The 24,338-nt window shown below is 37.4% G+C and overlaps 1 protein-coding gene across 5 annotated transcripts in view; it reads right to left on the reverse strand.

Moving 5' to 3' along the window:
- Positions 1 to 24,338, reverse strand: part of LOC143031207 (uncharacterized) — a 41,382-nt gene that overhangs the window by 2,474 nt on the left and 14,570 nt on the right. For 3 of the 5 annotated variants that reach the window (XM_076194764.1, XM_076194762.1, XM_076194765.1), the window contains 2 exons: positions 14,522 to 14,629; positions 4,066 to 4,233 (listed from right to left, as the gene is read on the reverse strand). In XM_076194764.1, the coding sequence (XP_076050879.1) occupies positions 4,066 to 4,233; positions 14,522 to 14,629 (276 nt within the window). Of the gene's footprint in view, positions 1 to 4,065; positions 4,234 to 7,087; positions 8,218 to 14,521; positions 14,630 to 24,338 lie in introns of those variants that run through there. The other 2 variants (XM_076194766.1, XM_076194763.1) reach the window with 2 other exon arrangements.

Consider the following 24,338-nt stretch of genomic DNA (forward strand, 5'->3'; position numbering starts at 1 on the left):
TCAATTGAGATAATCCAGAGATATGGAGGCATCAGGTAATTATGTGCATTACCTACTGCTTCAAGTGACATATGATGTACCCTTTGCACATTTACCAAGCATTTTAGCCCAATGGCACAAGGTACACTTTGACTTGTCAGATACATTCACCCGCAGCAAAATAGGTAGGTAGCACTGACATTTCACCGATGCTTTTATCCTCATGGATAATATTATATCGATGATGGCAGAAATATTTAGTTGATAGCATTGGTTTTGCTAGCAGGAAGTGGGTAGATATGAGTACAATAAGGTTAAGCTCAGGAAATACTAATGGGTTGCATTAGGAAAAGTATAGAGAGGTGTTTTCATTTTCAAAGCCTGTCAACCTCCTCACTTGAATCAGGTGCAGCCCTGATGGTCTGACACTCAAGTCTCCAGACTAGGCCCAATATTTCCATCAATTTAAATTGTTTTCCTTTGATATCTTCACTTGTGGAGAGCTAATGACCACCAACTGCCCTCCTCCTATTACCGCTTTCAGTCATTGACATAGACACATCCCCTCACCTATACAAAAGCGAGAGAGAGAGTACATTAAATGTTGGTTCAACAAAAGATGCAGTGAGGCAAAAGACAGAAGGGACAAAGCTTGGAAAAAGTGGAGAAAAGACAAAAAACAAAGCAAATGGCAAATTTATGTTAACTATAGAAATGAGTATGTTAATGTGAGAAGAGAGGAGAAAAGGAACCATGAGAAGGATATTATAGACAAATGCAAAGAGCAACCCAAACTATTCTATCGGTATGTGAATGGTAAACTTAAAAACAAACAGGAATTGGTGAAACTATGCCAAGGAAACATAGAATACACAGAAGATTTAGAGATGGCCGAAGTCATGAACAATCACTTTAAATCTGTTTTCACCAGAGAGAAAATACCAAATTGTGACATAGACAAAAACAAGAAATCTCCCCTCATGAATGAGTTTACAGCATCACTAAAGGAAATATCAGAACATTTATCAAGGCTGGATGTCAGAAAATCACATGGCCCGGACGGTATTGCAAATTGGATTCTAAAGGAGTGCAAAGAAGAACTAACAGACAAAATACACATCTTAATAAACAGCTCACTCAAAGAAGGAAAGATACCCGAGGACTGGAAAAATGCTAACATTGTACCAATACACAAAGGAGGAAACAAAGAAGAACCCACCAACTATAGACCAGTATCACTAACAAGCACCATAGCCAAAATTTGTGAGAAAATAATCAAGAATAGATGGGTAAAACATCTGGAAGACAATGACATATTAAACCCAAGACAATTCGGATTCAGACAAGGAAGATCATGCTCCACAAACTTAATATGCTTTTACTCAAGACTAATAGACATAGTGCAAGAAAGAAATGGATGGGCTGATTGTGCATTCCTAGACTTGCAAAAAGCCTTTGACAAAGTACCACACAGAAAACTACTAAAAAAACTGGAACACATAGGAGGAATACAGGGAAACCTACTAAAATGGATAGAGGACTTTCTGACTGGTAGAAAGATGAGAGTAGTGCTCAGAGAAAAATATTCAGACTGGAAAGAGGTGATCAGTGGAGTACCGCAAGGATCTGTGCTGGCACCAATAATGTTTGCTATCTATATGAATGACATGGATGAGGATGTGAACTGCTACATGAGCTTCTTTGCCGATGACGCCAAACTGCTAAGGAAAATAGAAACTGATGAGGACTGTGAAGCACTGCAAGAAGACCTAAATAGGGTATGGAACTGGAGTCAGAAATGGGAAGTGGACTTTAATACTAAGAAGTGTAGCATAATGGAGTTTGGAAAAAGCAAAAACAGAATATCAGGAAAATATACAATTGGAACCAAAGAAGTAAAGAAAGTAGGATCCGAAAAAGATTTGGGAGTAATTATCACGAACGACTTGTCCTATGATATACAGATTAACAAAATTGTCGGGGAGACTTACAACTTGCTAAGATCAATAAAAGTGGCGTTTACATACTTGGACGAAGACATGATGAAAAAAATATTGGTTACATTGATAAGGCCTAGATTAGAGTATGCAGCGACATTGTGGTCCCCCAGTACCAAAAAGAATGTAAAGAAAATAGAAAGAATCCAAAGAGCAGCTACAAAAATGGCACCTGCACTTGCAAACCTATCATACGAAGAGAGATTGGCTAAACTGGAGTTACCGACACTGGAGCAAAGAAGAGAGAGAGGTGACCTATTGACCATCTACAGAATCATGAAAGGCACAGAGGTACTCGATAGTGAGAGCTTACTTAACTGGGACAAAAGAAACACAAGAGGACATGGAAAGAAAATAAAAAAACATAGCTATAGAAGAGAACTGAAGAAAAACAGTTTTCCTCATAGAGTTTTGGACACTTGGAACAAACTGGACAATGGAATAGTATGCGCAAAAACCATTCATGAGTTTAAAAACAAACTAGACACTGCAAGATACAAAGGCGGGACATCACGAGCATAGCTCCCCTTCCCGCAAAATACAACTAGGTAAATACAACTAGGTAAATACATCATAGGCAACACAATTTTTTTTTCCCAGCAAGATCTGTGGGAGGTTCTGAGAACCACTGCCAGCTGCTGTGAGGCTATAGCTTTTCTATTTAGTGAAACTCATAACAATTACTTTTATAATCAACCTTTTCACTGGAGTACAGTGGAGGGCGGCATCTATGCTAATGTGAAAACCAAGATGTATGGGATCTAATATTCAGAGGGATGTGGGTGAGGCAGAGGAGTATGCTTTACACCCACATTTGATTTTGCTTCATATTAGGGTTTGGTAGAAATCTCAAAGGGATCATCTGTCAATACCCCAGTTTGAGTGGGATAAGGATTCTAGAGTACAGATTCTGATGACACTGTACTTGTAGTTGACTGAGCAAACTGAAGCAGCTGGTGATTCAGGATGCCTGACAGGAGAAGTTGAGCGTAAATGTGAGCAAAAGTAAGGTGATAAGATATATTATATGGATTTTGTGTTAAGACACTTCTAGTTACTTAACCCATTCAACTCCGATGACAAGATGTCTTGTCATTTGGTCAAATAAAACAAAAAATCATAATAAAACAACAAAATGTTTGATGATCAAACAGCACCAGAAAAATATGACGTCGTCAGTCCTCGAGGAGGACTGACGTCGTCATATTTTTCTGGTGCTGTTTGATCATCAAACATTTTGTTGTTTTATTATGATTTTTTGTTTTATTTGACCAAATGACAAGACATCTTGTCATCGGAGTTGAATGGGTTAAGGTGGGGGAATATGTGTAAGGCTTTTGTTGAGGATCAGATAAAAAAAATCAAGTCAGGTGAGGAAGTGTCCTTGCAGCAGCATTTACAGAAAAGGTGGCTTGTGTGGGCAGGGCAGGTTCCAAAATAGAATAGGGCTCAATTGCTGATGTATAGACCTATAGTAGTTTTGTAGGAAATACATTTGGCTATATCACGGATTACTATGGTGAAAAGAAGACTGCTGATATATTTCTTTTGGGGAAGCCTTTCTTGTGATGAAGATGGAGGTATTCCTGTGCACATTCAAGGGGTATAGGACAGGAACTGGGATATAAAGTTGGGCATAGCTCCACAGAAGCCTAGAAGGATGGATCCCAATTACCAGGCTGTCTGCCTTTGATATGCCCCCCAAAAAAATGCAACACTTGACATGATGGTAACACATCTAGTACAATTTGTTTCTGTTTGCACCAGGACATCTGCAGTCCTGTGACCTTAACCCATTAAACTCCGATGACAAGATTCTTGTCATTTGGTCAAATAAAACAAAAAATCATAAAACACCAAAATGTTTGATCAAACACCAGAAAAATGTGACGTCAGTCCTCGCTTCGCTGACGTCACATTTTTCTGGTGTTTGATCAAACATTTTGGTGTTTTATGATTTTTTGTTTTATTTGACCAAATGACAAGAATCTTGTCATCACAGGTTAATGGGAGCGTATGGAAGGACGATACAAGGGAATGATCCTGAAGATTAAGATTACCTAAATGCAAAGCAACAATCGATACTAACCATCGCTGGAAGACTGACGTAAATTGTTTTCATCGATTGCTCTCTGACTGAAGTTTGGTGAAGTGGACTTTTCGTCCTCAGCCACTTCCATATCTCTCTCATCCAGTGGTTCTTCTTTAATGTTGAATTCATCCTTAATATATATAACATTATCACTTGCAATGGCATCTGTGAATAGAGATGAGGTCAGTTAATAGAGTGGATGGGTGGTACATTGAATCGGCGACTTCAGCTTTCATACACATTACTCATCCATGAGGCTTGTATTTGAAGATGCACACGCCCTTCATACAAAGGCGGAGCATGCCGACAGGAGACCTTTTGATCCATATCTAGGTTGGATGAAAAAAAAAAAAAAAAAAACAATTATATTAATAATAAATAAAAACTATAATAATGTAAATAAAAAATAAAATACATAAATAAATGCATAGGTACAGTTGAATAACAAACAGGTAAATAGTAAATGATAATAAATTGACATATAACTAATAATAAATGAAAATCAGACAGACAAATTATAACAAAACAAAAACAAATAAGATAACATAAATTATAATCATTACAGCATCTTAGGTATTTATCTAAATGATTCTTAAAGCTTCGAACTGAACTACATTGCACTACCTGTGCAGGAAGTTTATTCCATTCATTAACTACACAGTTGGCAAAGTTGTTTCTACCTACTTCCAAATTGAATCTATTTCCGGACAGTTTGAGACCACTGTTTCTCGTCTGATTCTCATTCAATGTGAAAATTTGGTCACTTTTGATGTTGTCAATTCCCTTTAAAATCTTAAAGACCTGTATCAAGTCACCTCTGAGTCTACGCTTTTTTAGGGAAAACAGATTCATGTGCTTAAGTTGATTTTTGTATGATTTATTTTTGATATTTGGAATCAGTTTTGTGGCTCGCTGTTGTACTTTTTCCAGTCTGTCAATGTCTTTAATGAGATTCGGTGACCATACGGAAACAGCATATTCCAAATGTGGACGAACTAACGATTCATATAGCTTGTTAATGAGTGATGGACTTTTGAAATCAAAAGATTGCGCAATCAATCCCAGAATCTTATTTGCTTTCATTAAAACTCTTCTTTCCCAGTCGGAGACTTATCTTTCTTGTAAAAGAAATTTTCCTTGGGTGCAAACAAATGAATGCCAGAATGGTGACTCCACATAAAATCATCACTGATCAGTGAGTCTTTCCAAAGTCTGGGAAGAAATGCCTATGTTGTATCAGTACAGGTTTCTTTACACATCACTGGTTACAATGAAGAGGGAATAAAAGGATGTTTATGGTAAAAGAAGATAGGTTGTACCAGGCCCTCTTGATAGAAGTCAGGGTGCTAGTGAGTTCTGAATACAAGCAGTGGGGGGGGGGGAATAGCCCCTTTCAATGCCAGTTTCATTAGATCACTTGCTGGTCCCAAAGGAGGCGTACAGTATAGGATTTAAAGGTTTTCAGATTGGGGGGCCAACTTTCAATCTCAATAATTGCAGTCTATGTCTTCAGATGAACTTTGCAGCATGACACAAAGTGGAAAGTCAATTCACTGCATTCACCAAGTGATTATGATGCATCCCACATGCAACATTCACCTGAAGAAATATGTAAGGGTGTTTTGTGCATTTAAATTCCTACACCAAGTGGATCTCTAAAAAGGTGTCAGTTCAATTCCATGATAATTTACTACGGCATTCTTAATAATAATAATAATAATAATAGTTATGATAGTAATAATAATAATAAGCCATAAGAAGGAATTTGCATTAAGCTATAAATAATAATAATGATAAAATTATGATAATACAGTAATAACAAGTAAATTAATAAAAAAAAATAAGTTGCCCTCTACTGATAACAGATGTATAGTCCACATCGAATTTTATCTTGATACGAATGACATACACGATTAATTTCGTTGCATTAAATACGATTCCATGCAGTAATTCAGTTTTAATGGTTAGCGCCAAAATCGCTCAATACGGCGACCTGACGTCAACACAAGCTAATATTGTACACCTTATTCCTTTCAATCATTTCCATATTGCAATGTACGCTTGCAAAATTACAACTGATGACGCTATTTTCCAAAACGAATGCCAAAACAGAAAGTTAGACATATCTACTAAATTACGTCGACAGTACCCATTCCGAAGTATTAGTTCGGGTCCCACTGAATTTAAGTTTAAAAACATTCCATCTTCATATAATATACAGAACCAATACCAGTGTTCTTCAAGTAAGGGTAATCGTAGAATAATTCCGTTGTGTTTATTTTTAGAAATCATTTCCGTCTACTTACACATTTACAATATTTTTCATTACTAAAATATAACGGTCCAAAAATGTCCTTATAATGGCAAATTGTTCAAACTAATAACAACGAAAAAAACTGTCCTAAACATAATTTGCGAATTAGACGTCTATCACCATTACGTCATATTCTCAAACAAAACATTTTTCTTCATAAACGGCCGCAAATTACTCACACTTTAAAATTGTCTCCAGTCTCGGCATTACGAAAATAAAAATAATCGAACGAGATCATTCGTTATCTTACATCATATTGGCACTTCTACAACAATTTTTATCAGTGCAATCGTACCAATTACTGCAGATTCTGCGAGTCCTTTGATACAATCGTCACCCCGAGTCCAAACAAACCTATCCAAACCAAAACTTACCAACCCTACCCTAATATGTACACGGTTCAACCTCCCCCCCCCCAGGAGAGCAAACATTTTTAATAATGATTAATTTGCGAATATTATTTAGAGGTATGTCTCGCAAAAGGGTAATATAACGTACGTAGAAAACAATCTCCCCACAATATTTTCCAAAGATCAATTTCGTTGATAATTTAACACCCTCGTAGCGTAAGGGAAGAAAGTGAATTAAAAGGATACCATAACCGATACAATATCGAGCGCCAGATCTTACAGTTACTAGTTCCCAAATATATTCTCAATGACTGAGACGCAACCTAATCATCTAACCTACTTGTAGGTTACTCACCCTCAGATTCTGGTAGATAGAGCGTTGGGACGGTACTTGCCTTCAACTTTATTTGATTTCTGGGTACAGGCAGATTAAGGAGTTCATATTTCAAGTTTCTTACATAGTCACTTGGCCGAAAGTGACGACTACAAATCCTTCCATAATCGGGGTTGCAACTGCCTTTCTCTTTGCACAAATAAATCCATTTGCGTCTCTGCTCTGTGTCCACTGGGAATCGATGAAATATCACACTTTTATCATATTTGGAATTCGATATACATCCAGGAACAACACATCTATCAGGCATGATTATAGGCGTAAACAAAACGTCGACAGTTTGTACTAGAGTACTCCACTGTCAAGACAAAACATCCTCCGCCGACTCATGACGTCATGCGCGAAGATGAACGAATTTCAACATTCGACCTATTTTCTGAATTCTGATTTTAATGTAATCCAATAAATAAATGATCTTATGTTAGGTAACAATTCACCGTATGATTTCCTCGTACACTTGAAAGTCATTATCAGACTAAGCCTTTATTGTTATTTATATGCATCGCCATTAAAAATAACTTTGGTAAGTTTCAGTTTAAAATACCTTGCGAATCCAAATCGATTTACTTTCAATTACTACTTATTACATTAAATCGTGTGAATAATATATTTTTACCCTAGCGATCATTTCCAAACCGAAGTCGTTTGTAAACAAAACCCGTGTCGATGGCAAAATTATATACACAATGAACTCGATGGTTATTTGTTAAATTTCCACCAAGATTCTATGTTGACTACCAAAACTGGATCACAGGATTTGTGTAATCTAACATGTTTCTTTTAAGTATTGGATATGCTCGGGCATATCCTGTTAGAAAATAATCGATACCCAAAAGTACAGAACACACCATGGGCTCTCTTGGAATGTACTGACTTTTCTAGCCAAATATTCACAGAATTTACCAGAATATTATATTTCAACCAGTTCATATAGCTGACTAATTTTGACACCGATGTATATATAATTATTCCCATAGTCAAGTTTGCCTTCACTCTTAACAAGAACACCAAAATAATTGGGACGAGTATTAAAGGATTTTGTCCAAAATAATTCGGTTCTATGTCAACACTTGTCATTCAAACTAAACTTCCTAACCTGTGTTTCAAATAATTCCTAGCCTAACCTTCTGTAGTGTAACTATACCTCACCCCCACCCCTCTGCATGCACGCACACACATACACACACACACACACACACACACACACACACACACACACACACTGCGCTTCGGGTCACACACACACACACACACACACACACACACACACTGCGCTTCGGGTCGTTACTCTGACTCTCGTGGGTGGGGAGTTGGGGGTGTGTGTGTGCAAGGTCATAGCATTACCCATAGATCGGACCTACGAGCTCTGAGCTCTCTTCCAGGAGGGAAATAGCTGTCGATCACGAGTCCAACACGTGATCCAAAGACCAAGTGAATACACACACACAGATCTAATAAAATGGGATGATAGAAATACAAGAGGACATGGAAAGAAAATCAAGAAAGCTATAGAAGAGGTATGAAAAAGAACAATTTTCCTCACAGAGTAATAGACATTTGGAACAAGTTAGATGAGAAAGTGGTGTGTGCAAAAACAATACATGAATTTAAAAATAGCTTAGATAAAATGAGATGTGAAGATGGGACGCCACGAGCATAGCTCCCCTTCTCGTAAAATACAACTAGGTAAATACAACCACCACTGAAAACATATCCTGGCTTGTGCAGGGCCTCCATCTTCTCTACCTCACCAGCCATGAAAATACAGCGTTCCCTTCAAAGCATTTACTCCATGATCTATGAATGCTCAGATTATTCTTTCTGCATTGTAGAGCTATCTCATGCAGGTTCCCGCAATTGGTTCCAGAATTATACACATTATATACATAAGAAAAAAATATGTTTATAGGAGTGTTCACTAATTCTCTGGAAAGAAAATAATAATAAAATAAATAGAAAATATTAACAAATACTACATGGGGAACAATCATCTCATACCTACTCCTCAAACCCCAGGTAACAGAGTATGTTGCAAAAGGAATGTGGTACTTGCCCAGGTGACCAAAGCCCCTACTGGGGATAGGTACCACCTGTGTAGCGCTGGTAGCCAGGGAAGTTTACTCCAGTTTGGCCCCCCAACTCTTGGGGTAGGGGGGTGGTCCCATGACAAAGATGCTGCTACTACAAGAGACTGGATGACCGCATTGTGGACAAATGCCCGGGATGTAACACTTCACCCCGTACTATTCAACACATCATGGAAGACTGCATTATACACAATCATGCGTGCAAACAACAACATACACTCCATAAAGAATTTGTGGGGAAAACCCCATTTCGGCCATGGCATTCCTTGAGGAGACAGGACTGCTCGGACAAACAGTCTAGGGAATAACAACAACAACAGCAACCCCAGATAACAATAACTACCATAGACAAACCAGAAAGAATTTCTCTTCAGCAGTATGAAGCCTTCCATCATTCAAGTAATAAATTCAAGTACTGTATTTAACGCCCTATGGTGGCTATGAGGCAATATCAGATGATACATACAATGCGATACTGCAAATTGATCCATTCTTTTGGAAACTAAAGAACACAATTACTTAACATGCAACAATAATAAATCAGCAAAAATTATAAAATGAAATACCTTACCACTGTTTGCTACGAACTTTGAGTGACTTCATCATATGCATGCTTCTCTTGATGATTGTATAGGCAGCCATAGGTGCATTTGAAGTTTTCAGCAATGTGCTTTCCTATATTCATATTTGTCATTCCCTTTCTCTTCAACATTTTCTTTTTCCAATATACATTACTATTTACACACACTCGGTGGCGTGGTTGGTAGAGTCTCCGACTGTCATTACAGCGGTCCGGGTTCGAATCCTGCTCAAGGCTGAAATAATTTCAGTATCGCTGCACTTCGAGCCATTATTCCAACTCTCATGGACAGGGAGTTGGGGGTGTGTGTGCATGTAAGGTCACAGCATTACCCATAGATCAGTCATACGAGCTCTGAGCTCTCTTCCGAGAGGGAAATAGCTGTCGATCACGAGTCCAACACGTGACCCAAAGACCATTGTGAATACACACACACACAGATGGAAGGAACAAGAAGCTATGCCAACATGTTTGCAGATGATGCAAAAATCATGAGAAGAATGAAAAATGCGGAGGATGGTAGAATATTGCAAAAAGATCTAGATGCTATTTTTGTATGGAGCCAGGAATGGGAAGTGAAGTTCAATACACAAAAATGGAACGTACTGAAAATGGGCAATAGCAGCAAAAGGCCATCCTTAAGTCATTCTTTGCGAATCGAACACATTACAAAAGCAAAAGAGGAGAAATACTTGAGAATGTTGATAGACAACCTGTCACCTGATAAACATATTAGCAGGATTGCGGGAGAGATATGAGGACTACTGCAGAAGATTAAAGTGGCATTCCATTATATGGATGAAGAGATGATGAAAAAAACTCATCGAAACTCTGATACGTCCAAGACTGGAATATACGTCAGTAGTATGGTTGCCACACAGAGTGAAGGATATAAGCATGATTGAGAGAATACAAAAGGCAGCAATCAAACTGGTCCCTAGCCTGGCAGATACACCATATGAGGAGAGACTAAAAGCAGTGGGTCTGCCAACCTTGAAAGATCGAAGAGAAAGAGGTGACATGATTGCAGTGTTCAGGTCACTAAAAGGGATAGATTGCACTGATAGCAGAGATCTCCTGATTAAAAATGGGAAGGCTTTAAGAGGTCGCGGAAGTAAATTTAGAAAGACCACACATCAAAAGGATGTGAAGAAACACAGTTTTCCATATAGATGTATAAATATGTGGAATAGCTTAGGTGATATAGCCCAAGCTCAAACAATACACAAGTTCAAATCTAAGTATGATAATTGGAAATCACGGATATAGATTAACTTGGAACTGTACATGAATTTGAGTCAGGGTATGATAGGAAATTAGAGAATAGGAGACAGGATCTGATGAGCGTTAATCCATTCCTATATACTACAATTAGGTAAATACAGCCTAAACTGGAACAATATATGAATTAAAATCTAATATAAGAAATGGAAATTAAGGATACATGCCAAGCTAGAACCATACATGTATTTGAGGCTTGGTTTTTGATCAATTGGGGCATAGGAGATGGGACCCTACAAGCATTTCTCCTATCCTGTATACTACAATTCGGTAAACAAAGGTGTGAGACTGCAAACAAGACCAGGGATGTAAATTGGGAAAAATGGAGGAAGAAAAACGGTAAAACAAAATTGCTAGAAATGGTTATACAAGAATTAGCAGGAAAAAAGCAAATTTGAAAGAAGTGTAGTATACATTGACCTCTCATTAATGGACGTTATTTAGCTGTGTTTTCGCCGTGTTTTTGGTGCTGTTGTTTAATGCTGTGCAATCACTATTATGCAATCACCCAAAAACCACTCCAAATCATCGGATTATTCACATCAATGGACACCGTTACCCCCCTTTTAGTTCATTGAGAGGTCAAGTGTGAGGTACTTTATCAAATGCCTCTTCCACGTTGAGGTACACACAGTTCACTTACCCCTCTCCCACTTGCAGCACCTCAATCCCTCTTGAGTAAAACGTTAGAAGGTTCAACACAAATGAATGACTGAAAGGCAAATTACTCACATGGATGAAAGATTTTTTGAAGGGAAGATACATGAGGACATTAGTAAAGGATAAGATGTCAAAATGGAGAGCAGTGATGAGCAGAGATCCAAAAGGTTCAGTGTTTGCACCAAAATTGTTTTTGTCTATGTTAATGACTTGATGGAAGGAACAACAAGCTATGCCAGCATGTTTGCAGATGATGCAAAAATCACGAGAAGAGTGAAAAGCAAGGACTGTAAACAATGGTCTCAAACTGTCCGGAAATAGATTCAATTTGGAAGTAGGTAGAAACAACTTTGCCAACCGTGTAGTTAATGAATGGAATAAACTTCCTGCACAGATAGTGCAATGTAGTTCAGTTCGAAGCTTTAAGAATCATTTAGATAAACACCTAAGCAAGATGCTGTAATGATTATAATCGATTTTATATTATTTGTTTTTGTATTGTTATCATTTGTCTGTCTGATTTTCATTTATTATTAGTTATATGTCAATTTATTATTATTTACTATTTACCTGTTTGATTATTATTTAACTATACTTATGCATTTACTTTATTTGTTATTATAGTTTTATTTATCTTTTTTTTCGCATCCGACCTAGATATGGACCAAAAGGTCTCCTGTTGGCATGCTCTGCCTTTGTAATCCTTTGTAACTAATGCAAAGAACAAGAATGGGAAATAAATAAATAAATAAATAAATAAATAAATAAATACACGAAGTGCTGGAAATGGGACGAGAACCCATTACAGGAGAAAGGTTCAGGAGTGAAGGCATTCTGTCTCCTGACAGACACATCAGCAGAATTGTGATAAAAGAGATACGGACTGCTGCAGAATATTAAAGTGGCTTTTCACTATATGGATGAAGAGATGATGAAAAAACTCATTGAAACCCTGGTCCATCTAAGACTGAAATATCAGCGTCATGGTCTCTATACAGAATGAAGGATATAAGTAAGATTGAGATAATACAAAGGGCAGCAACTAAAGTGGTCCCCAGCCTGGCAGATAAACCCCATGAAGAAAGACTAAAAGCACTAGGTCTGGCAACCTTGAAAGATCAAAGAGAAGGAGGTGATATGATTACAGTATTCAGGTCACTAAAGGGGACAGATTGCATTGACAGAAGAGATCTCTTGATTAAGGATGAGGGGGGCTTTAAGAGATCACTGGAGCAAATTAAGAATGACCACATGTCCAAAGGCTGTGAAGAAATGCAGTTTTCAACATAGATGCATAAACACTTGGAATAGCTTTGAGAGCAATATACCCAAAGCTCAAATAACACATGACTTAAAGTCTAAATATACATACATATACCAAAGGCTTTTTCCCCCTTACATGGGAGGTAGCCACAAAACAAAGGCATAAAAACCACTCCCCCCCATTCCATCCCCTTCACACTCCACCCCCCCTCCATCCTCGCCCTCCCTCTTATCTTGGCACCTCCTGGATGACAGGTCATCCCTGCATCCAATGAGTGTTGATCCATTCCTATATATTAGAATTAGGTAAATACACACACTCATTATGTAAAGGTTCCCATTGTTGATCCCTTAAGATAGTTTAAAATATTGGTTGTTCAGTATGATCACACTCACAGTACTGTTGAGTTGAGTTGCCTGTTGGTTTGCATGGCACAGATTTCTATGGTATCCTAAGTTGCTGGGTCCATAATTTAAAAAATGTGGATAAATTGTATATTGCACATCATCCTGGCAGTTAACCAGTGAACACCAGCCAACTTTGTGAATGTTTCCCATCAAATTTATTGTTCTGATGTCAGAAGATGACATGATGAATGTGGAGAACAAATACGCAGATACTTTTGATTCAGTGTTAAGTCATGGACAGGTATGTACCAGTGGACAGTGGAACAGGCTGACAGTGAAAAGAGGGTTTGATTCAGAACCAATTTGCCTTGCATTAAACAACTTGTGTATTCATCACTCTGCAGGTGGTGATACTTGCTTACTAAATTCCGAACAACAGAGTATCCAAATTTTTCCCCATTATTTCTCTCGGATGTTCGCTGGTTGAGCAGGTTATAGTGTCACTACTTGTGGCGGAAGTCAGGAACAGAAGTTCAAATTCTGCTGCCAGCAAGTTGGACCAATGCCACAGTCCATTAAATTCTATACCACAAAATTATCTATATGGGGCACCGTCCTAGTCTTCTGATAAGGTTAGTTCACATCATTAAACCAAATAAATATCATAACTTCTCTCAAAACCATACTTTGGAAGAGAACCTAAACCAACATCAGTAATGCAGCTGACATAACTACTCCATACATGATGTGAACACTTAGATTTATCTTAATTTTCATGACGAAATAACATTACACTGAAATGGGATGCCAAGAAATAAAAATGCTCCAAGTTTAAGATGCAAAAATTAACAACAAATTAGGAACAGGAGTTGGTTGCACTCTATAACACTTGTGCTGTGAATTGGTATCATATTTGTCGGGTAACCTTAGGGAACATTCTGAGGCCAAGTGTACAGACAATACAGACAAGGTCTACTCATGTCCTCAGCTGAAACAACAAGGAATATAATGCCATTGTTATTATAACAGATACTTCAGGTCTTCAATATTTGTAGTTTTCATTGTTTTGTGAAGTCCATTTCTTTATTCATACACCAAATGAAAAAGTCTTTAAAAGTACCAAAGCTGTACATGCAAATCAAACTTAATGTTGAAAAGAACTCTATTCTGGCTTACCATGTTCAGTACTTGTATCCTTTACATCAGGTTTCTTGTCAGTAGATGTGGCTGGTAAAATCATAACATTAGTTCTAGTAGGCAGTGTTCTATTACCAACAGCTTTATCTGAAATTGTAGCAAGTGTTTTATCGAAAAAAAAAAACTGGATCATCCTTAACCATTTCTAGACATATAAAGTATATATTGTTCAATTTACTTTTTCCTTAGCCTAAAATTTTATTTCTAATTCAACTGGGTGACAAACTCTGGAATTTATGAGTTAGATGGTGTGCATTTATGCACACACGTACACATATTCAACACATGGGACACTGCCATATGGCGGTACATTTACACATGCTTGTAAAATCAACCCGACAACCAAAAGACAATGCGGTTTGCAGGCAAAACACTCAATCCCACAACCAAAAGACAACGCGGTTTTGCAGGCAAAAACACGTTTGCTATACAGGATCCACATGAACTAATTGCCTTGTAACCCTAATAACCCAGAAAACCCACCATCAAAAGAATGTGGTCAAATCAGTCAACGATTGCTCCTCCCTACAACTTACTCCTCGGTTAGGCCAGGTTACCTAACGTCGCCTAAAAACGACATCAGAATTGCACTAATTTGATAAGAACAATACATGCAAACTTAACCTCCACATTAGCCACATTTTTCCCCCCCTTTTTTAATCGAACGATTACTACACGTCTGGTCCTGCCAACCTAGTGGTGGCCTAGCGCAGACAATAATTACATTAAAATCTGTGCACTACAATGAGTCTGTTAAGGGTTTGGGATACATCATGATGTACTAACCATTCTGCCAAATCAACCTTGGTACATGTCTCTCTCTTATTTCCCATCTATGTGCCATTTGAAAATTTTCTTCTTACAATCTGTATATAGTAAAGGAAGCTGTATACTACATTTAGCATCCCTTTTTTAGAGTTATAGCAACGATTACCAACCCTATCGCGCCTGTCTCACCTGTGACACCTCGAAGTGGCAAAATGGGGGTGGGGAAATCTGCTACATGTCATGGGACTTATTTAAGTTGTTATAACCCTAAAAAAAATCATGTTCATTATACTACAGGGCCCCGACAAGGGGAGGGGCCGGGGGTGGGGAGAGATGACAATGCCCCGGGGCGGAACGTTTTTTTATCTATTTTATCTTTTATTATTATTATTATTTTTTTTTTTGGGGGGGGCTGCACTTTTGGTGAAAAGAAGGAGCAAATTCCCCATAATGTACTTTTAATGCATCATTTATCTATCATGAGATGTGTGTATGAATGATGCGTGTACAAACGTTGTTTTGTGGATGAATGTTACATGTGAATCGTGCTAGTGACCATCAGATGTGGAAGGTGGTGGTAGTGGTGGTGTGTGTGTGTGGGGGGGGCACTTCTCGACTCGCCCCGGGGCGGCACATACCCATGTCGGGGCCCTGTTACTACTATACAACTTCCTTTACTTTATAGAATAATTTACCTATCCTTATACCCTCTCTCTCCTCACACATTTTGTCAGTCGTTCTGTAGTGCAAACATTCTTTCTGAGGTAGCACCACTCTGCGGAACTTGTCAAAGAACAAACTTCTTGTTCTACTTATGTTTCCCTCTACTCCTCTAACAACCTATCAGGATGTCTTCGTATATATATATATATATATATATATATATATATATATATATATATATATATATATATATATACATCAAGTAACGTAGATGTCGTAACACAAGAGTAAAATCAAACTTATCTTTCTCCGATAGTGGGTTTAAGCTGAGATACAGACTAAACCGTATATTTCGACCACTGACTGTGGTCCTCTTCAGTAGTTACAATTACTGGGTACATATAAGTTCTTGTCTATGTACCCAATAATTGTAACTGCTGAAGAGGACCACAGTTAATGGTCGAAATATACGGTTTACTCTGTATTTCAGCTTATCTTTCTCCGAGAGTGGGTTTAAGTTTTAGATACATACATTGCACACACACACACACACACACACATATATATATATATATATATATATATATCACATAAAATGGAAAAATAAGAGACATGTACTAAGTTTGATTTGGTAAAATGGCTAGTAGTAAAATACGACGTATGCCGTACCCTGAACAGACTCCTTGTAGCGCACGGAGCGGTGGAGATATAAAGGAAAACGTAGTTGTCGCTTGTATTCGTACCAATAGATGAAGGGAAATGAAAATACTACCAATGATAATAACATAAAGGATATATCCAAATTTAATTAATGTGATTTGAAATACGTATCACATGAACGTGACAAAAGTGGTCACCAAAACATTATATATATATATATATATATATACATACATATATATTACACACAGGAACCCACAGTCGGAGAAGGGATAAACTTCGAATAAAGAAAAAATCCTATATTTCGGCTATGAACTGCAGCCCTCTTCAGGAAAGTACATAAGATAGAGAACAGAGGGGACTTATAAACTACAGTAAGAAGAGATGTGGACAGTTGACCTCACTCAGGCGCGGGGCAAACTGGGGTGGCGGAGGAGGATGTAGCGTCGGCACCATATATATATGTATGTGTGTGTGTGTGTGTGTACACACCACAAGACGCTTCACGTTGAAAAACGAAATGAAATAGCCTACTGAGAATATTTCCTAGATCTACCCAGCCTCCAATTATGGCCTATCAAATTGAAAAGTATGATTGTCACCTATATTTTATTTTATCAATATTATTTTTTTATTACCTTAACAGTTTGTACAATCACACCTGATGATAAAAGTGTTGGCATAGAGTATTTTTGGGAGTTCTTCGATTTACGTAGCATTAGATTTCAAACAATATAAATTTCATGCCAACGTAATACTCTGGACTGACGTGCAGTGAACAAATATTCACATACCTCAGAGTGTTTACATTTTGGCATGAACTCTGTAATTCCTTTCTCTTGGGAAAGATAATATTTTATACCGGTCCCTTTCATATTCGTCTTGCGGCAATATAGGTTATCAAACTTAGATATTTTACTCCCACACCCTACTTCCATTTATATAACAAGAACATGACTTAGTTTACAGAAATCTAGATTTCTCCGAGAACATTTCAACAGTATGTCTATTATTCGTATAAGTTTACAATCTTAGGTCATCATTCTACTTTGCTATATACGACGGGAAGATAATTCTATATTTAGAGATTTGAAAAATGAAATAATGCAACCGAAGTCGTTTTTACTGAAACGAACTCTCGAATGTCGGCGCTGGTAAAACCCGTGGAAGTCTGGTGTGATGCAGCATGTATATATGCCATGGTTTTACCTTGACTTTAGTGTTGTTCTTTATGTAATATTTGGTCGAGAACGAATAAGAGTTTTATCAGATTAACTCGTGTTGTTCACCATTTTGCACACCAAGTCGACATGACGTCATAACCGTCTGTTCTCGGGAAGGCGAATTTTAATTTCACATCTAGTCTCTGCACGTCCGCCATCTTGAATCCTGATATCTGACGTCAAAAATGGCTAATTCGTTTCAAAATGATACCCCGATGACTGATTAGTATTGATATCTAGCTGAATATCAGGGACCAATACCAACAGTCACTCTCCCCTTTCGCCAACAATAGAAGTTCATTAGAGAAACTCAAAGCTAACCTATAAATTGTGTAAACAACGGTAGCGTTCTTTTCCTGGACGGATAAATTTCTATTATGTTCGAATGACATCTGAACGTGCACGTGACAATTTTCGGCGATGTAAAACCATATTAGTTTTCATTAGCTTACTGTCATGGGAAATGTTTATTTCTTAACAGATGAAACAGAACGACACTGTGTAGTGTTTGGGATTTGAAAATTAAACTTATTAAGAGAGTATTTTTCATTGTGTGATAACATAATCTTAAAATACTTTTATACTACCTCATAAGAGTGACGCTGAAACTAGTTCATATTATCAGTCACGATTTTATTACAATATCAATTCCATATACAACACGCCAGCACCCTACCCACTTCAATAGTTGGAGTGAGGTTAGGTTAGGTATAAGTTAGCAAATGTCTTCATATCACCCTGGTAACTGTCCATACCATTTTTAAAATGCACGTTTGATAGGTAGCAAGACCTCACCTCCCCACTAAATTCAGGCCATGATTATACGAATATAATTCAAAACAGACTCCAGGTACGTTTCTGACATTTCAAAAAATCTAGTGGTCACGCAGTTGTGTCTACTTACCTTGCAGTCTATTACTTTCAAGAAAACGATGACAAATTGTACAAGAAATGTCCTCAGAGGAATTAAATCCTCCAACGATATTATGCTTCATGTAAACACCGACCATTCAGCTGTGGTAAATTGTGAATTTGTTTGTTTTAATGGAATGAGCGTTCTAGTCGTGAATAACCTACCTTGTGACGCAGGTTGGTATTCCATGGGAACCGCGTCAGCGTTCAGTTTTCTCAGAGTTTTGGGCACTGGCAGCTGCAGCAATTCATATTTCAAATTCCTCTCATAATCACTTGTTTTGAAATGTAAACTACAAATCCTTGCAGACTTTGCATTGATATTTTCTCGCTTGCAAGCCGCAATCCACTTATTCTTCAATGTGGCATCCTTCGGAAAACGATGAAACATGAAATTCCCTTCACGTTTATACGAATTGGAGTTGCAATCGGGCATAGCACAGTAAGACATAATGTGACGAAATGGCTCGTCCGTGTGTCGTGGATACCGTGGGTCTATTTTGTTGGGATGAGTCACGCCGATCATCCACAACCATTCATGGTTCAGAGCCAACTGGAGTGTTTTCGTGCCATGTGACGTCAGAGTATGCCCCCCCCCCACCTTAGCTGCTTCGTTCAGCTTTAGATCAACAGCGAACCGACTTGACACTCACAGGCACCAGTCACATGACGTCATGTATTCGTTATCTAGTTTTGCTGCCGAAGTTAAACTTAATATCTTCCTATGTTGAAGAACTGTTACCCCAGGATCAACATAAAAATCCGTCACCCCATAAAATTCCACCTGAAGAATTGTCACCCCAGTACGCCGAATATCAACAGTAGAATAAATATTAGGTTAGGTTGAATGAGGGTTATGCTTGTTGTCATCAACTTGTACATCCGAAGAATCGTACACCCAGGATGGCCCACATGAAGAATTGTTACCCTGTCGAAGTCTGGGGTGACGATTCTTCGTGTGATCCAAGAGGGTCACTCAGGAATATAACAACAAATTTCACTAAAGAGGTTATAATAGCTTTGCTGTAAATGGCGGAAAGATAATTTTATATTTGGAGATTGAAAAACAAATTATTGAAACCGAAGTGAATTTCACTCACTTCTAAAATGGCGTTGTCTGAAATTGGTCATCGGTTTGGATATTCCAAACTTACCCTTTTTTTTTTTTTTTTTTTTTTTAGGGGGCACCCTATAATTAACTAAATATCTATAATGAAAAATAATTGCGATAATAATAAGTCTAGTGATGTGTTCAGTTACTCAGTCGAAATATACAATGGATGATCAATTTCTGATAGTTTGTCAGCGATGGGTACAACATCTTGTTTATAAAACTTTCACATTGATAAGGTGCAATGCCTGTGCTCCAGCCTTTTCAAATATTTTTACCTTTGCAATTCAGCCGTGCGATACAGCATTAGAATTTATCATCATGGACTGGTACAAAGTTTACACACACTCTTGAAGAATCTAGCTTTCATACAAACACCATCATGCTTTTCAATACATGACTATAGTCACTTAGACAGAAATGTAGTGACACAATACTCTCCTGAAGAGGGCTATAGCTATTAGCCGAAATATAGAAGTTAGACTCTCCTCTAAGTTTCATTTTATTCCGACTGTGGGTCTTTCGTGATTAACATGACTATAGTGTTTTGACACAATAAACGTTGCTTATGCATTGTGATTCAATGATGTTAGTGTTACTGGACTATGCGAGACGGCCAGGGTCCCTTGCATTCTGGTGTTGTTATAGATTATGCAAGACACAGCTGGTATGGACGAAAAGAACTATTCCAGCAAATGTGAATTGGTATTGTGACTCAAGACAACCCCCTCCCTTGTTTTTTTTTATATATAATCTATTCATGTGAACACAGGAAAAGACATAATGTTTGTGTTACGATAAAAATCCCTTACACTTAAACTTGAACAGTTTGTATTCGTCGAACACCATCAGATGGAAACTACATGATGTTTGACAGCGTTCCTTGCATAATGTGCCTAGTTTATATATACATTAAACTGAATGAATTATGATCAACGGCAGAGCCATACAACTTTCGTATGTGCTTATCAGCTCCGCATGCGCAGTTGTTTACTTTCGTAATCTATACACAGAGTAACGAATACACATTATGTGAATGTTCGGCATTCCTCTTCTTTACGCACTCTTCTATAAATAACAATGATTTTACGAAATTAACCCTTCAATCTATGTAATGAAATAAAGCTTGTTGTACAGGTTAGGTTAGGCGTATGATGACCCCCCCCCCTCCCCTCACCATCAAGACTATTTTCAACTCACGGACAACCATCCCAGGTCTAAAATGAGCCAGTGACTCGTTTATTTTTCACATGTGCAATATTTTGTATGTAACCGGTATTTTATCATTTATTTTCTATAAAGAAATATCTATAGCTTTCATTTTTCATGTTGAATAATGGGATAGGTTTGAGTTTTGCGTACTAACGGGTGACAAGGAGGAAGGGACCATTCGAAGTGAGGAATAGTCCGAATAGAAAACAGTAACTGAATCTTCATAATTTAAGATTATTTAGTATTTGTCTTATAGCGATTTCGCATACGTGCGCGTAATTATTATTATTATCATTATTATTATTATTATTATTATTATTATCATTATTATCATTATTATTATCATTATTATTATTATTATTATTATTATTATCATTATTATTATCAGAGAAATTAAAGCATATTTCAATCCTCAGCTATTTTATTTCCTTCGTATGCATAATTTCACCTAACGCGGTGGACTTACCGTGGGAAATAGGTAAAAAAAAAAAAAAAAAAAAAAAAAAAAAACTATATATATATATATATATATATATATATATATATATATATATATATATATATATATATACATATATATGTACATATATATATATATATATGTGTGAATGGTAAGAATGGAAAGACGATTGGGAACAAGAGACTTTATTCCTGACCGGTTTTCGCCTTTTCGCCTCTGAAGAAACCTCAAAGGCGAGACCGGTCTTGTTCCCAATCGTGTCTTTCCATTCTTACCATTCATACACCTGTCATGCTGTCACAATATATATATATATATATATATATATATATATATATATATATATATGTATATACATATATAAAGAAAATAAAGATAAAATTGATAAATGTACAAATCTATAGATAAATATAACAAATAATAATGATAACAATGAAAAAATAAAATAACACATTCACATAAGTTCCCAATAATCCTGGAACACAGCTAGTCTGAGGTCAAGTCACAGTCCTAAACCGCATATCCTTACTTCGCATTTCCACTACAGATGTAAAATCTAATAACAAAAAGAATCACAACCTAATTCTCAACAGTAGAGAAACGGAAGGTGTGTTGTACCCCTGAATGAAATCTCAACTCTCTTGGAGCAATTCGTATTTGATATTCCTCTGATATGTCGTTTTGAAATGTCGACAACATATAAATGCAGCTGCTGGATTGAAACAATATTTTCTTCCTCAATGGTGAACCCGTCTTCTAATTGTTTAATTTTTTGGAAATGTATGAAAAATGTGTATTTCCTGCTTTGACGAAAACGGAAATGTATCCATGTTCTGCCCAGACGCTAGTTGATGATGCAATTCGTATTTGAGATTCCTCTGATATGTCGTTTTGAAATGTCGACAACATATAAATGCAGCTGCTGGATTGAAACAATATTTTCTTCCTCAATAGTGAACCCGTCTTCTAAGTGTTTAATCTTTTGGAAATGTATGAAAAATGTGTATTTCCTGCTTTGACGAAAAAGGAACTGTATCCATGTTCTGCCCAGACGCTAGTTGATGATGCAATTCGTATTTGAGATTCCTCTGATATGTCGTTTTGAAATGTCGACAACATATAAATGCAGCTGCTGGATTGAAACAATATTTTCTTCCTCAATAGTGAACCCGTCTTCTAATTGTTTAATTTTTTGGAAATGTATGAAAAATGTGTATTTCCTGCCTTGACGAAAACGGAACTGTATCCATGTTCTACCCAGACGCTAGTTGATGATGCAATTCGTATTTGAGATTCCTCTGATATGTCGTTTTGAAATGTCGACAACATATAAATGCAGCTGCTGGATTGAAACAATATTTTCTTCCTCAATAGTGAACCCGTCTTCTAAGTGTTTAATTTTTTGGAAACGTATGAAAAATGTATATTTCCTGCTTTGACGAAAACGGAACTACATCCATATACTGCCCAGACGCTGGGTAATTCTCACCTTCATAAAGGAGGTAATATGCGATTTGAATGAGTGAGAACAATACCCATGTGGTCAAAAGTATGCAAGCGTGCTGGGACGGAGATGATCGTGACCATGCGAAAGGAGAGAGACGAGGAAAAAGGTAGAAAGCTCTACACCAGAATTGGACTACACAGCCATCTCAGACACCATAAACAGGATGAGGCGTCATGTCCCAGAAAGCTCTACACCAGAATTGGACCACACAGGCATCCCAGACGCCATAAATAGGAGGAAGCGTGGTTTCATCGGACTACGATGCACCGCCGACGACACACACACACACTGTTTAATATCCTTACCCTGAACACTTGGTAAATGGAGCGTGACGCAGCATAATCCAGCAATACCTGAAGCCTGTCAGGAACTGGTAGATTTAAAAATTCGTACTTAAGGTGTCTTTTACAGAGTGCTGGAAATGCAAACTACATACTCGTAACATTTACAGGTTTCCTGTTCTTGCAAAAAATAAATCTAATTTGGCAAGTTTTCACCCTTTGGGAAACTATGCGCAATTTTTCATTCTTCTTGTATATCTCTGACTTGCATCCGAAAACATAACAACATCGCATTTTTTTTTTATAACATCAGAGACGATGAGGCAAGATTATTATCTTCGGGAGTTAAGACAATCAACTCCGATGACAAGATGTCTTGTCATTTGGTCAAATAAAACAAAAAATCATAAAACACCAAAATGTTTGATCAAACAGCACCAGAAAAATATGACGTCAGTCCTCGCTTCGCTCGCAGCGAAGCGAGGGCTGACGTCATATTTTTCTGGTGTTTGATCAAACATTTTGGTGTTTTATGATTTTTTGTTTTATTTGACCAAATGACAAGACATCTTGTCATCGGAGTTAAGACAATATAAGAGAGATTTTCTGTCTTGAACTATGGACGGTCTAAACATTGCTAGATAAACTTCATAGGACACAACGTTTAAGGTGGCATTACTTCAAACATTCTCATAAGAAGAATGTGTCAGAAAATAGCTGGGATCGAAAACACACACACACACACACACACACACACACACACACACACACACACACCGACGCTGGAGCAAAGAAGAGAGAGAGGTGACCTACTGACAATCTACATAATCATGAAAGGCACAGAGATACTCGATAGAGAGGACTTACTACACTGGGACAAGAGAAACACAAGAGGACATGGAAAGAAAATAAAAAAAAAACATAGCTACAGAAGAGAACTGAAGAAAAACAGTTTTCTACATAGAGTATTAGACACTTGGAACACACTAGACAATGAAA

The sequence above is a fragment of the Oratosquilla oratoria genome, chromosome 12 (assembly GCF_046742065.1).
Source record: "Oratosquilla oratoria isolate Oo_2021 chromosome 12, ASM4674206v1, whole genome shotgun sequence".
Taxonomy (NCBI): domain Eukaryota; kingdom Metazoa; phylum Arthropoda; class Malacostraca; order Stomatopoda; family Squillidae; genus Oratosquilla; species Oratosquilla oratoria.